The sequence below is a fragment of the Vitis vinifera genome, chromosome 13 (genome assembly GCF_030704535.1).
Source record: "Vitis vinifera cultivar Pinot Noir 40024 chromosome 13, ASM3070453v1".
Taxonomy (NCBI): domain Eukaryota; kingdom Viridiplantae; phylum Streptophyta; class Magnoliopsida; order Vitales; family Vitaceae; genus Vitis; species Vitis vinifera.
In genome coordinates this window covers 8,285,218-8,301,608 of record NC_081817.1, presented here as the reverse complement: position 1 = coordinate 8,301,608, position 16,391 = coordinate 8,285,218, and the positions used below count along the sequence as shown (strand labels likewise).

Sequence of the window (16,391 nt, the reverse complement as noted above, 5' to 3'; positions counted from 1 at the left end):
ATTATCTCATTGCTATCATTTTGGTGTATTGACATTGATTTGAGCATTTAGCTCATATCTCTTACATTGTATATGACTTGGGTGCATTAAGAGTTACATAGAAGATACAAGTCATAGGTTCCTTGTAAGTAAATAAGTTGTCCATAGTCAATTCATGGATTTGGATAATCTAGTAGAGATTGTAGTGCACAACTTCCTAATTGGAGGAATGACTTATCTTGGCTATTGGGATGGGTTTCCCATAGTGAGTACACTAGTGTATGTAATACACACTAGACAAAACCTATGGTGAATCATGACGCAAGGCTATCAATTGTCATGATTCACCAAACTATTATACTGCATGGACTCTCAACCTTGAGAGGATATTGAGTCTATATCAAAATCAACACAAGACTTTGACCTATAAATGAGACCCTAAAGTGGTCATATATCCCTATGGATTGGGTCACTATTGATGGAGGTTAGTGGCAACAGGCATTCTCAATGGAAACACCATGATATCTCATGGAATTACGATAGTATGTCGATCCAAAAGACATGTGATCATGAAATTTATGGTCACAATAATTCCATTAGCGTAATTTGATATATGCTCCTTAGAGATAAAGTATGTTAGTTAATAACATAATAAGTGAGATCTATAACTCAAGGATTTAATAGGTAATCTTGATAAGTGATAAAACTACCTTATTAGATTATGGGTATCGGTTCATGAAGAGTCTGCATGCAATGGATAATAGGTCACGAACTCAAGCACTTGGTGTATCGTTGTAATGTACATAGGGTACTGGAGTGTAATTGACTCTCTATAGTGGGATGTTGAGTCAGTTTTAGAATTTGATTCTCAAGGAGCCAGTACTCTTATGGGTCTTAATAGTCCCCGCTCTGAACTCATTCCTTGGTGGCACGATTTATGAGGGTTGATGGGTTTTTAGTTTACTTTTGTGCATAAAGGCGTTTTGGTAATTACACAAGGTTGCATGAGAATAAGTGAGTGGTATCTCTAGACTAGGCTAATTGATTAATTAGGACCTTGTATGGTTAATTAATCAATTAGCAACCTTTTTGGGCTTGATTAAGTGACCCAAGACCATGGTGGGTTTAAGTTACTTAAACTTAGTAGGAAACATATAAATACCCCCTTAAGGGTTAGGGTTTCCATGTCTTGCCATTTTCTCCCTATAGTCTAAAAAAAAACCCTAGCCTCCACCCTCGAGATCTCAACTATCCCAATGCTTAGACACAATGAAGAGTCATCAAGCAGAAGATCATGGTGTTTACGAGATTCATTAGGACTTTGGAGTTATTTACATCGATTGAAATCAATTTGGGAACATCTGGATCAAAGGTATGTGGCTTTATTTCCTAGATCTATGATTTTTGTAGTATCAATATTGGTTTTTAAATACCTAGTTTTCTGTTGCAATAGATTTAAAGAGTCTAGGATAAATTTTTATGCACCCTATGAGATCTAAGGCATGAGAATGGAGGGGTCTGAGGTTTCTAATAGAGAGTTCACCTCCAATGAGTTGTATAATTATTGCAAAAGTCAGGGTATTCAACAAAAATTGACAGCTAGTTATACACATTAACAAAATGGTATAGCTAAAAGGAATAACAAAACCATTGTTGAAATGACAAGAAGCATGTTGAAGGCAAAGTCTCTTCCAAAAACTTTTTTGGCAAAAGTTGTTACTCGTGTAGTGTTCTTATTGAATAAATGTCTCGCTAAAATAGTCTTTGGAAGAACACCTGAGAAAGCTCAGAGTGGTCATAAACTAGAAGTTTCTTTTTTGCAAATTTTTGGATGTATTACATATTCCCATATACCAAAGGAGCACAGAAAAAAAATGATGATAAAAATGAGAAGTGTATTTTCATTTGTTATAGTGATGTAACTAAAGGTTACAAACTATATGATCTAGAAATAGGGAAGTTGATTGTGAATAGAGATGTTCAATTCCTAGAGAACAAGAGGTGGAAATGGACTCAAACACAAAATGAAGAAAAAAGAGTTGTCCTTGAAGAAAACTTTGTGGAAGACAACGAGAATCTGAAGGATTCTATTACAGATAAATCTATTTCAAATATGCATTCTCCTATTAGAAGTTCTCCAATGTAAACAAAAATAAGGCAAAAAATTGAATCACAAGGTTGCCCAAAACATTCTCGCATTATGCCTACACATCTAAGGGATTATGAAGTCATGAAAGATATCAAACTCATCGATGAAGGTTTAGTTAACTTTTGTCTATTTGTAGATTGTGATCCTATTTATATGAAGAAGCAAGCGATGAGAAGTGGATTCAAGGAATGAATGAAGAAATTCAATCCATAGAGAAGAACAATACATGGGAGTTAACTACTCTTCCAGTTAGAAAGAAGCCTATAGGTGTTAAATGGGCTTATAAGACAAAATATAAACCTGATGGTAATGTTGATCGATTTCAAGGCAATATTGGTTGTAAAAGGCTATAAAAAAAAGCCAGATATTGATTATTTTGAAGTTTTTACACCAGTTGCTAAATTAGATACCATTCACATGATAATTGCACTTAAAGCTCAAAAAAAGGTGGACAATTCACCAAATGGATGTGAAGTCAACTTTTCTTAATGGTGTACTTGAATAAGAAGTTTTTGTTGAACAACCACCAGGGTATATTAAGGAAGGGTAACAGAAACAAGTTCACAAACTCAAAAAGGCATTGTATAGGTTAAAGTAGGCACCACGTGCTTGGTACACGTAGATTGATACTCATCTATTATGGCATGAATTTCAAAAGAGTTCTTTTAAGCATACACTTTATATCAAATAAAATTCTTAATGGTGATATAATTGTTGTATGTGTCTATGTAGATGATTTAATTTTTATAGGAAATTGCCAATAGATGTTTAAAGATTTCAATGAGGCAATGAAACAACAATTCGAAATGATAGATTTGGGATTAATGTCCTATTTTCTTGGAATTAAAGTCCAACAAATAGATGATGGTATCTTTATCTCACAAAAAAGTACATGACAAACATTCTAAAGTGATTCAAGATGGAATCATCATCAACAATCCATACTCCTATTATAGAGCGACTAAAGATGAAAAAAAAAAAAACACTAGAAAATTAGCAAATCCCACATATTTCAAGGGCATAGTAGGAAGTCTTCGTTATTTAACTTCTATTAGACCATATATTGTTTAAGGAGTGAGAATTATTAGTCGATTTATGGAAAAACTGTATCAATCACACTTGCAAGCAACAAAACGAATTTTGAGGTATGTAAGTGGTACTTGTGATCATGGAATTTTCTACTCCTACTCAAACAATTTCAGTTTAATGGGCTACACAAATAGTAACTAAGGAAGTGATGTAGAGATTAGAAAAAGTACTGCTAGATATGTTTTTTATCTTGGAACATGAGCATTCTAATAGTCATCAAAGAAGCAACAAGTTATAGCATTATTAACTATAGAAGTTGAATACATGACAGTTACTTCCGTAGCATATCAAGCAATTTGGTTTCGTAGGATGCTTGGTGAATTGAAATATAAACAAAAGGGTCTTACAAAGATTTTATGTAATAATAAGTCTACTATTACATTGACAAAGAATATGATGTTTTACGGTAGAAGCAAACACATAAACATCAAATTTCATTATATTAGGAACTCATGAAAAATCAAGAGATCGAACTTGAGTTTTGTAAATCAGAAGATCAAGTTACAAATATATTTATAAAGCCACTAAAGACAAATGTGTTTGAGAAGTTTAAGATGATGCTTGGTATGATTGACTTTACAACTCAAATTAAGGGAAGATGTTAAAATTATAATATGACTTAAAGTCAAATTAGAAGAATTTTAAAATTTTGAAAAATATTAGAAATTGTTATTTATTTAGGTTTTCTATATTGATTAGGACTTTTGGTTTAATAGGAAAATCCTAGTAATTAGTTTATTATAAATAGACTTATTATTAGGTTGAAAATGAGAATGTAATAAATTTTTATTTTTAGTAAAAAGTATTATCATTTCCCAAACATGTGGCTCCAACACAACATGCTCTGACAGATTTGAAAATAAAGAAGAGAGGGAGTGACGGGGAGGACATGGTATAATAAAGAAAAGTTGTTGGGCGGGTGGAGTTGCTGTAATGAATTGATGAAGTCCATTGAACTGCCAATGTCTTGAAGGCCCACAGGGAGTCCATCAAAATACCTCACATGCAAGACATCCCTCGTCCCTCACCCTCTCTGCAGTTTTATTTATGGCGAACCAAACAGGTCCACACACAATGACTCGATATAGAAATGGAAACAACTCCTTCAATGGCTGTGAGGATTAATAAATTTTTATTTTTAGTAAAAAGTACTATCTGGGAAATGACTGCGTATTTCATAAGAAAAGCATTTGTAGCAATGCATCCCTTGGTGACGGGGGAGAAGAGTACAAATCAAACCATCCCTCAGGGATAACTCTTTTTCACTCTGATTTTTACTCCAACTGTATAAATGCATGTATGCTATTCCTCCATGACTCAGTCCTTCCCACTTTTTCTTTTTCTTGTACTACTAATCCTTTCCTGGACATTGACAGGAATGAGAAAAGGACTGGTCACCGAGTAGTGGGCACAAAGTCAAAATAATAGTAAGGAATCCGGAGGCGTACATTTGCATATTATTAGATAATAACTCACAATGAATACTCGCTCTGGGATGGACCCGAACGGATGTGGAAATGCTGCATGGGACATGCCTCTAAGGAGACTCCAGCAAGCTTTAAGGAATTCAATTTTACAACTGAACTAACAAAAATGCCCACCAATAAGCTACTGTCTAAGGGGAAAACTGGGAATAACTTTTTGCGTATATATACAGTGAGTCACAAAAATAAATTAAAAAAAAAAAAGAGCATTCCAAGGAGATGGTTTTAATAAATTTCAATTCCAATTTGATTCTATCGGAAAGCACGATGAATGCAGCCAGGATTCCAAGAAACGAAGGATTTCATGGATTTGATGGGCTTTCTATGTGCTTATTTTCAGAGTCCTTTGCAGGCTGATTAGCATCGGTCAAGGGGAGGGTGCTCTCCTGAGCTTCAGCTCCGTCACCTCCTGGCCCAAACTGATCCTCTTGAATGGGGTCCATCCTGTGGTTGTCGTGAGATCTCGATGAAAACCCACGGCCAGTTGACAAACAGTTGTATGAATGTGTGTTGCGGGATTCCATGCCAAAATGTGATCGAACAGCTGAACTGAACATGGGTTGCATCAAGCATTTTCTCTCAGGAAACTCCCACAATGAAATTCGACACACAGGACATGTGGAATGCTGCTGCAGCCATATGTCTATGCATGTAACATGGAAGAAGTGGCCGCAGTAAGGGAGAATACGCAATATATCTTCAGCTTGGTATTCTACTAGGCAAACTGTGCACCTACCATTTATGATATTTTCCAGTACCATTAGCAGGAAAATCATGAAGCATAAATAATGACAACAATGAATGAGCAAAATCCCACATCCAAACCACTGCTACAAGAAGCCGCAAGTGAAAAATACCACTTTACAGGCAGTGATATCTAGGTGCAATCCACAAACTATAATGGTATTTGTTTGCATGTATCACAAAATGGTGTATCAATTCATATTGACTCAAGAATTTGGTTCCAAAAACATATTAAAACCTTCAACGATTGTTTCATATATATTGATATAGCCATACCCAGAGGTCCCCTATTTGTGTGTGCATGCTTGAGAGAGAGAGAGAAAGGGAGAAGGGGAGAGGAAAGGGAGAGAGTGATGTAGAATCAACCATAGAATGGTTTTATATAATCAAATAAGATGGGCTAGGATTCCAATCTTTTAAGATTTAACAAAAGAAACAAAAATAAAATTATAGCAGCAGAAATAAAATAAACAAAAGATAAGAAAAGAAAACATAGAGAAGCAATATAAAAAAAACCTTAGAAGTCTCAATAAGACCATATAAGAGTCTCACCATTGAAAATTGCAAGGTATGAAAAAAATTAATATCATTAATCATCGATAATTAATTTCATTTTATATTAATTAGCCTTATTTATGGGCTTTAGAAAACTATAAAACTTGAATAAAATTATGAAAAAAGAAATCTAACTTCTATGAAACTTTTTAGTACTCTTATTTCTTTTGTAAACCTCTCAAGTCTTCAAAATAAAATGATACCCTTATTTCTTTTGTAAAACTCTCAAGTCATCGAAATAATATGATACTCTTATTTCTTTTCTAAAACTCTCGAGTCTTCAAAAAAATATAATTCAAAAGAAAATAGAAACTTTCCTTTTAGAATTAAAAATGAAGATTTTCTAGTAGTTTCTAACAAGTTTTCAAATAGAAACTTGAGAGAAGAAGAATTTTTTAGAAAATAAAAAGTTCAGAAATATAAACTATAAATAGAGAGAGAGAGAGAGAGAGAGAGAGAAAGGGAGAGAGGGAGTGACATAAGATATGAGAGAGAGAGGGGGGGTGGGGGGGAGGGGAGGGGTGGAAGAAGAGGATATAGAGGAGGAGAGAGAGCCTCAATTTTAGATTAAACAAACCAAATATAAAACAAAGAGAAACTGATCTTCAAGACAATTCAATGATGAGAATTTTGGACCTCACCTAAGCAAACTTCAAAGCCTAAGAGCATGCTACATATGAGATCCATTTGCCTTCAAGAAATGTTCTAGAAATATTTTTTTATTTTTTTTGATAAGTAAGACTCAATGTATTAGAGTAGAAAAGGAGCATACACAATTGAATGCATGCCTCAAAATAATTGAAAAAAGGCTTAGAAAAGTTGAGGGAGTTTGTTTAATTAAAAAGAAAAGTCAAGGAAGTTTCGACACTTAGCATTAGGATATATAGTGAAGATTGATTGATATAACCAAGTCCAAGCATTCACAGATCAGGTTCTTCAAGATTTACTCAGAAAAGGAAAAAGCACTCAAAGGAAAATTCTGCTTATTAAGGATCTTTATAGTCATAATTAGTAAATAGTTGGTCATTTAAGTCTCATTTAGAATTTGAGGCAAAGAAGTTTCTATATTTTTAAACCTTCTATTTTCTGAAAGTTTTGCTTTTCTAAAGTTTCTATTTTATTAAAAGGTTTCTTTTTTCTTAATAGAACTTTAAGCCAATAGGATAAGGCAAGTTTTTAAAAGTGTTTATTTTGTAGAAGCTTCCATTTTCTAAAAAAGTATTTTCTAAAAATTTCAATTTTCCGTTTTTTTTTTTTAAGTGGAAGGTTTATAGTTTTAGGAAAGAATTAGGAGTTCTAATAAGTTAATATATAGATTAGGTTTCTTTTTGTATAGTTTGTTAGGTCTTCTTGGGTTTTCTAATGTCTATAAATAGTCAAATTGTTGAGAACCAAATGATGACAAATATTATCAATTTTTTTTTTCATACATTACAATTTCTGATACTGGGACTCTCAAGTTGCATTTGGTTAGCAAAATGGTTTTTAGTTTTCGTTTTCTATTTTGTTTTTTGAAAACAATTTTCATTTCTCATTTTTTCCTTTTTGAAAATCCATTTGGTTGAAAGAAAAAAACACAGTTTTTATAAAATGAAACTGTAAAATCATGTTTGGTATTAAATTTTTACTAAGGTGAAAAATAGGGAAAAGAATGAAATTACAGTTAGGTAATTGCGTTTTCTTAGCTTTATTTTTTATTTTAAAATATTGTTGTAAAGGTTCTAATATGCTATAATCAACAAAGAAATTGATTTGTTGTGTAAACACTTTAATCTACTAAAGTAAATTAGTCTCTAATACAAAATATATCCAATCATGATAAAAAATAGTTTAATGAATGAAACAAAATACTCAATACAACCTAAAGTAATGATAATACTTCTAAGATAGTATTTGATTTCAAATATAAACAAAATCATCATTGACCATTCCTTTTACGCTTTGGGTAAAAGGTGTTTCAAGTGAGTATAAAGAGAAAGACAAAAAAGTGTAAACCTAGCACAGTTTGCAAAAAACAAAAAAAGAAAGTTGTAATATTCATATTTCTTTTATATTGTGGTCCATGAAATGTGTTAAGTAATCTATTCACCTTCGTGTTTTCAACTCTTTCTGAAGACCTTTTGTACTTTATTCAGAAAATTCTAAAAGCTCCAAATTGGTGTTCCTACATTTTCCTTCCACCAAAGATTTCCCTTTTTCTTTTCTCCATTTATTTTCTTCTTTTTTCTGCTTTTTATTTTATCTTTCCTTGCTGCCACAATCTTTAATCAAGGTTCCTCTCCTTGAATTCTAAACGAAATCCTATCCCATTTTGTTTGGTTGTAGGTAATCACCTCAAGATTGTCCTACATTATTGAGGTAATGTAGGCAATATATGCATGGATGAGGTATATCCATGCATCTCCTCCCCTCATGGTCCAATTGTGGTAATGAATAAGACTAAAGAGAGGAATCAGAATGACTTGAAACTTTGAACAGAGAAGGACAAGAACTTTACTAAGAAGAAATTCTAACTCCATGCACCAATCTACATCATCACAAAGTGGCTAATTCTGACCTACCTAGTTACAGAAAACATCAGACTATCTAAATACAGTGTCAAATAGCTTGCTTGCCTGCATTGAAGACAAATATTTCAGCAAACTTATCACATATGCAGCAAAATAGTAAACCATTCCTTTTTCTCTTTAGGATAAAAAAGAATGCGTACAAAGAAATCAGGGAAGAAGTCGCAAAACTCATGTACATGCTGGGTAAAACCCAAGAAGTGTACCATAAAAACCTAACAGCTTCTAAACTTTTTCCTTTAAAGAGGTCGCAACCCAAAACACTGTCAACCATATAACCATGGACCAAAATCTCATTCGGAATGGAGAGATCTCATATCTTGGTAAGTGGTAAGAAAACTCAGTCTCAAGCATGCCTTTTCTAATAGAGAACTACCAAGATCTTGGTATTCCTTTTCATCACCTTTTTCTTTCCCCTGACATTGCTGGTCTCAGAAATATTGCCATGAACTCAAAGATCTCAGTACAACAGCATTGTTGGCTTCCAAATGCAGCCTTCTTTAGCACCTTGTGGCAGCCCTTTTTATCTGCAACTTTCTACAGTCTTGTTGTCTGACACTCTTTTCATATTTACAAAATCCCTTTTAGTTTCCTTGTAAGTAAATATTTCTTTCTGCAATTTTGGGTTTTCATCCATGAACTTGTAAACCTTATGATACAAACTTCAATGGCCAAGTTTGGTTTATAGATTATTCAGTCTGATAGATATACATATTTACAGGATATTATATATATATATATATATATATATATATATATATATATATATATATATATCTGGACATGCAAAGAGTTTAATAGCTGATTCTAGTGTCTGGTTAATGGTTCGAGTAAGGTTTGAATTTGATAGTTTCCTTCAGTGGTCAAGAGAGTGAAATCTCAGCATTTGATGATTACACTTGAACTAAACATCTAAATAATATGATGACAATGAGAAAGGAGACATTCATCCATGTGGATTTTGATTAGGAAGCTAGTCAAAGTCTTTATCAAGAAGCTGTGGTGATGTTAATTAGAGAGAAGAGATGAACTCCTTACTGTCAAATTGAGAGAGTGGTGTAACTTAAAGAATCGGATGACTAAACAAGATGGGCTTCTTGCATATTTCAGAGGACAGAATAGTTTCAAGAATGAAGTGTACAAAATTGGCTCCTCACACTTTGGTAAAGCAGGTAAAGCAATTAGATAATGAAAAGATTCAATAAAGATGGACTCCTTGTGGAAGCAAAACTAATATATTGATATCAGGATTCCAAACAAGACCTTAAGTACATCAAAAAGTTCTGTCACAAATCTCTATGTTTTCGTTTGTGGGATATGAAAATCCCATCTTCCTTATATAATATGTTTTTCATATCCCACAACCAAGGGATATAGATGTGGCAATGATAATTTATCTTGTTCTCTTATCCAAGATAATAGTGGATCAAAATAAGATTTCCATATCGTATACCATGCTTGTATCTCCTGAACCAAAACATCTTGTGTTTGTGTGTGTGTTATGTTTTTATCATATCTATCAGCAATTCCTGAAGATTTTATTTTTAATTTCATTTTTTGGTATTAATTTCTGTCATTTATTCCAAGATGAAACCAGTATTAAAGAATTGTTGATATCTTTCTCAGATGGCCATCACTATCAAGATTTTGTTCCTTGCCTACAAAATGCAGAAGACCAACCAAGGGAGAATGCATTGGACATTGAAAAGCAAGAACAATAAGGTCTAACAATGTAAAGTCACTTTGCAATTCCACGATTTGCATTCACTGTTTCACTTAATGCCTCTATTTAGAGCAGACCAATTCCCATTTGATCAAATTGTCTACCCTCAAGCATCAATCCTATCCATCAATCCCTATCCACCAATCAAAATAAGAAAGCCACCTTTTTTTTTGTAAACACAAGAGCAGCCTACCACATGAGAACCCTCCCTTGTGTTCATGAAAAACCTAATAATATGATCTGACCACGAATTTCCAATCCTAATTTCTTTTTCCAAACCAAAATAACATCCATATCCCTAGAAAACCTCGTGGAAAAGCCTTTGGAAGAACATCAATCCCTCCAACTCTCAGTCATGGAAGCTCTGCATAGAAATAATATTCTGATGACAAGCTCTCAAAGAGAAGCCTTAAGATTTTGTCAGTCTCCAAATATGCATTTATCTTACTACTTTCACAAAATTGATAATTTCTTTTGCAAATGTTAAGCCCCAGATACATCATATGACAGTTTCAAGTAGAAACAGATTTTTTATGCTCAAACTCAGGTGGCCCCAGAATCAGCCATCACAAAGATGAACACAGAAGGAAGTAATCAGGAAAGCCCTGAAGTTTCACAATCCAGCGAACATTACCCGGAAAGGGTTGATCCAAAGGCACTAAAAGGGCATAAGCATTACCCAAAAACTATGCAGATAAAATCTGTAGTCTGAAAAGACTTCTGAAATGGGTTGACTCTTTCTAACTGGTTTAGGGAAATTTTGGATCTTATAATTTTTAGCAACCACACAGAAACTTAACATAAAACATATTGCAGTGACAAAATTGCATTAGAACAAATGAAAAAATTGTACCGCTCAATTTCCATTTTTTTTCCATGTCCCCCTCTCATATTCTTCCCCCTTGGGACAGCAACAAATAATAGAGATAGCAGAGGTTTACACAAAAGAAAACTCCTACTGTCTCCTCAGTTTTGCATCTGATGATCAGTTCCATCAGTTCAAATGATTGACTCCAAATGACTAGTGTGTGTTCCAATGTAAGACCAAACTTCAATGCCACACAGACAGAAAATTCTAATGGGATAACTTCCTATAGAAATCAAATGATTTGATTTTTTATCTTCTCTCTATCATAGGAAGCAGATATCTTAATGGTTTATATCAAAATATCACTACAAAGGAGGATGTGTAGAATCTCACCCCACAAGTCTAGTCCAGACGAGTGACAATGCAAAACAGCTAGCATACTAAGAATAGCACAAGGAAAAGGACTTACTGAGCATCCTCTGCAGGGGAGAAAAACTCATCAGCAAACTTCTTTGTTGGAAAGTTGGCTACAACAGCAGGCTCAAGGCCATGCAAACCTCGCTCCAACTGTACCATAAAAAGTGAACAACAATTGAGTGCTCCAGAGAACATAAATCAAATCTTCTAAAGGTGAGAAGGTGTGCATCAAATTAGAGCATCATATACTCTAAAAAAATTTACATCCAATACCCAAATATCCATTAAGAAGTAGAAGGTTTTCCTCTTACTAAAGCATGTTCCTTCACTTGTTTTTCTTTCTTATTAGGAAAACTACTAGCAAACACAATAAAGAGCTGCACCAAACTGGCATGCCAGGTAACTTATGTGTGGTATTTAAAACTGTCTTCCTAGTTATTGCATTTCAAATACATGAGAGCAAACAAAAGGACCGGCGAGGCCCATAAAAGTAAACCCCAAACCCAGAAGCAATAGATCAATACCTACCAGTCCAAACCAGCAAAGAACGGTATAAGGTACTAAAAGGGGTTCAAAAAAGAAAAAAGAAAAACTATGATCAATTTATCTAGATCAAAGTGATGGTAGTTAGAAGTACAAAACAGAGAGACACAAGAAGGGCATATCAGAAGATCAAAGGAATAAATAAATAATTTATGATATTCCTATTTTAAGAGAAAACCGAGTGTAATTCAAATAGAAAAACCTGAAAGGCCATATACAAGATAAAAAATGCAAACCCCTTCCTAATGCTAAAATGATATCATAACCATTAAATTTTAGTCAAACAAATGCCAAAACACATTAATAGCAAGAGAAGAAAAGAAGGGATGAGAAGGTAAAAGAGCGCTAGCGGCACAATTGTAACATTATCCTCTGTTTTAATTACAGAGGGGAAAAAATGAAACATTATCCTCTGTTTGGCCGCTAAGAAAACTTGGAAGAAAAAATAAGCTCGGTAGAGATGGTGTCAATTATTTGGAAACAAAAGATTCAAAACTATGTTTTCCATTCTGCAGTCCCATGCTTTTGCAGTAACCAAACAGGGAACCACTGAGGACAAAAAGAGATAAGAAAAAATGCTCACAATACTAAGATCAGATCTGGAAGCAACAGGAAACGATCTCCGCGACGCGTTCAACTGGATTCGGGCGCAAACGAGGCGCGTGCAGACGAAAACGATGAACATCGTACTCACCGCGAATCCAATCACTGTCATCACCAAATTAACCCCGCCGGATATCATATTCGCCCACTGATTTCCCTCAGAATTATGAAACTCCAACCTTGAATTCAAACTCTCACCATCTCCTCCAGATTCCACTCCGAAAAAACCCTAGCAAATGGTCTCCCAACCAGTCCAATCCCTGCTCCACCACCACACCGCAACCTCAATTCTTCACTCCCATTGCTCATCCTCAAACACACACACACACTCTCTCACACAAAAACCTTCCAACCGCTCATCGCCCCCACCGGCCACCACCGCTGTCTTTTTCTTAGAATTCTTTTTCCAAGGAAGACATCAACCACCTCTTCTTTTTCCTCTTCACACTCTTGGCACTCAAATCTTGCTTGCAGCAGTGGCTCCAGAAAAAATATATATATAAAATAAAAATAAATAAAATTACAAATTGGGATAGCCAGGTTTAGAAAAACAATTGGAATCTCCACTCTGATTAATGTGGTGCTCACTGGCCACTGCTGACTCGGTTTACTTTTTTTCCTTTTTTTTTTTTTTTTTTTTTCTGAAACGTAATTTGATGGATCTCGTTTTTCTTTCTTTTAATTATGATCAGATTTGATGTCAGATTCTCCAAACCTCACAAGATTTTATTTGGAAAGTATAATTAATTAAAATATTATTCACTTTTTATTTGTGTTTAAATAATTTAAATAAGAGAATTAATTTTTAAAAATAAATATAATATCATTTTCCATAAAATCAAGTATTTTATAAAATTTATACAGGTAGATCTTCTTTATTAATATTTGAGTGCGTAGAAACTCAACATGAAAAGTTAGTTGAACCGCTTATCTTCCGATTGTTTCCATAAGACGGTTGGTAGCATCGGATACTATGATAGCGAAAATGCCACTTTTACCCATTCTCAAATTTAATTTGAATTAAAAAATAATTTATTCAAGTTAAATTTAATTTGATCCTTAAAATCCCAGAGAAAATAATATTAGTCAAGTCAAAGCTTTTAGAATATAATAATATATTTTTTAATTTTTTATTAATTTAATTTTTGTTGTGAAAGTGGGTATATAGGTATATTGAGCTCCAACCCCAGGGTTTGGTGGAGTAAAAGTGGATGGTGGAGGGGAGATGGAAGGGATGGTATCTCATCCTCACCCTATAAAGTGGAATTCAAGACACCCATTTGTTGGATACCATTTTTTCACCAACCACCTATACATCATTTTCCAATCCCCTTTTTTATAGTCCACTACTACCTCTTTTTACTTGCAAAATGGTAGAGTAAGAACCCCAGTGTGTGTATATATATATATATATATATATATATATATATATATATATATATATATATATACTCTCGTATTAATAAAGTAAAACCAAATACAAATAAATAAAATCAAGATACAAAATAATTGAATAAATTTTTATACAAAACAATAGGATCTAAAATGCATAAATATCGTAATTTGGTTGATTGGTACTGTAATAAAATCTTTTTTAGTTATTTCTTTTCTTTATTTTATATTTTTTTATATTTTTTTTTTCTTGATAATATTAAAGCTATATTTGATTCCCAAAAAATTAGAGAAAGAAAAAAAAAGTTAGAGAAAATTATTTTCTTATTTTGGTTTTATTATGAAAAATATAAAAAAAATCAAATATAATTAAAATTATTTAAAAAAAATTATATATTTTTAAATTATTTAATATTTATATAGGAGAGTTAAATAAATGAAAATTTTTTAACTTTCCTTCAAATGAAACAAACGTACCCTCATGAAACAAAATCATGTGCCATCACGTTCATTGTTCATGAAATGCGAATTATGGTTGATTTTGTAATGAATCATTGTAATGATTTTAGGGTAGATTGGGAGCGGAGAATCATTACTTGGGTGGGCCTTTAGGAGATATTTTTTGTAAAAGATATCTATTTCTAGACATTTTGGATCTTGCTTTTAAATATGTACTTTTAAATTTCAGTTTGTCGTTTTTTATTCATTAATCTTCTATTTGGCTAAAACTCATATTTTTGTCCTCAACAAAGTGAAATAAAAAACCATTCTCTTTATGCAATGGTATAGATAGAACATGATAATTTAATTATCCTAGATTTAAAATATTGTACCATGTTTTGAAGCATTCCCTTAGCAATGAAAATTTTGTTTTATTTTTCATTTATTACTTTATTTAGATTTGTCTTGTTATAAAAATAATGATAAAAAAATCATTTTGATAAAAATCAAAACTCAAATCATATTGGGATTATAACAAAAAAAAAAAAAAAAAACCAGCTCTAGTTACCTTTAGTGACTATGAGGATTGTTCCTCTAATCTCCGTTGATTCGACTGCAATTAAGTCATCTCTTTAACTTCTTTATCCATGGACTTTAGAACACATTTGATAGGTTGTGTCCCTTTGATACTATGTTCAACAACCTTTTTTGGATCACTAATCGACTTAGAACCAACTTCAATAATTTGTTTGATAGGAGACTTTGACATGATTAGTGTCTCGACCCTATTGTATAAGGGGGAGGACCAATTCTTGTTTTATATAATATTATAATTCATTTCAATTCCCTTTTTTTATTATTAGGATTAATTTTATTGAGACACCTTAAGATTTAATATAAATACACTAAGCTATATGTTACCAGTACTAAGCTACATGTTATCAGTTAGCACCCCAATGTTTTTTATATATAAATTTTAAATTTTTAAAAATAAAATATAGTTTTTAAAAAATTATTAAATACTCATATCTAAATTTTTTTTTTATTTAAAATCTCCCTAAAACATAAATTTTATAAACAAAATAAATTTATAAGGGTGCTTTATTTTTTAAATTTGAAATCAATGAAGTAAAAAGCTCAACGCTACTTAACAAATTATATGCAAGTTGGAAAGGGCTCTCCCACCTATATTTTAAAACTTGCTAATTAATTTTTATTTTTAGGAATCCTAATAGGTGGCGTGACACTTGGCTATGTTACATTAATTTTAATTTTGAAATTTGATGTACTGGGTGACGTATATGGCTCTGGGAATTTCGGCTGTGAAAGGATTAGTCATGACTCTTGAGATGAGTTGTAACTTAATGTCTGTTTTGTGAATTAATAAGCTAATCAACTCATTAAATTATAATTTTTATGCACAAACTATAAGTTCCGTCCCATCAAATGTTACACGTCATCCCTATTCAGGGTTGATTGTGGTTCTGGATTAGATAAGAGAGAGGGGTTTATTTAATTTAATACGATTTTAGGTTTTCGTGGAGGGTGTAGACTATTGTGGAGGAGGCGTGATGCTTCCATTTGCCGAGTTATTGCATTAAATAAAAATGAAATATTTGTTATTGGATTTAATAATCACAAAAGTGCTTAGACTAAATTAGCTCTAAAATGTAATCAAATTACCTTTTAATATGATTAAATTGTTTTCTCGGGTGTTAACTAAATTATGTACACATACAATAAATATGAAAATTTTAACATAATTCGACGATCAATGTGATATCTGTATCCATGAAGTAAATTAATACTCAATTATCTATTAATTAAAAAAAATCATATTAATCGTAGAGTGTTGATGCATTTTGTGCATATAAGATTACAAGGGTGAAACTCGATC

At 32.6% G+C, this 16,391-nt stretch overlaps 1 protein-coding gene across 1 annotated transcript; it reads right to left on the bottom strand.

The window, feature by feature from the left end:
- Positions 1–4,642: 4,642 nt before the first annotated feature.
- Positions 4,643–13,355, bottom strand: LOC100267780 (RING-H2 finger protein ATL8). Its single transcript, XM_002270917.5, has 3 exons — positions 12,642–13,355; positions 11,568–11,665; positions 4,643–5,433 (listed from the first exon to the last, which is right to left on the bottom strand). The coding sequence occupies exons 1-3, from the start codon at positions 12,798–12,800 to the stop codon at positions 5,004–5,006; spliced, it is 687 nt and encodes a 228-aa protein (XP_002270953.1). The 5' UTR covers positions 12,801–13,355; the 3' UTR covers positions 4,643–5,003.
- Positions 13,356–16,391: the final 3,036 nt, after the last annotated feature.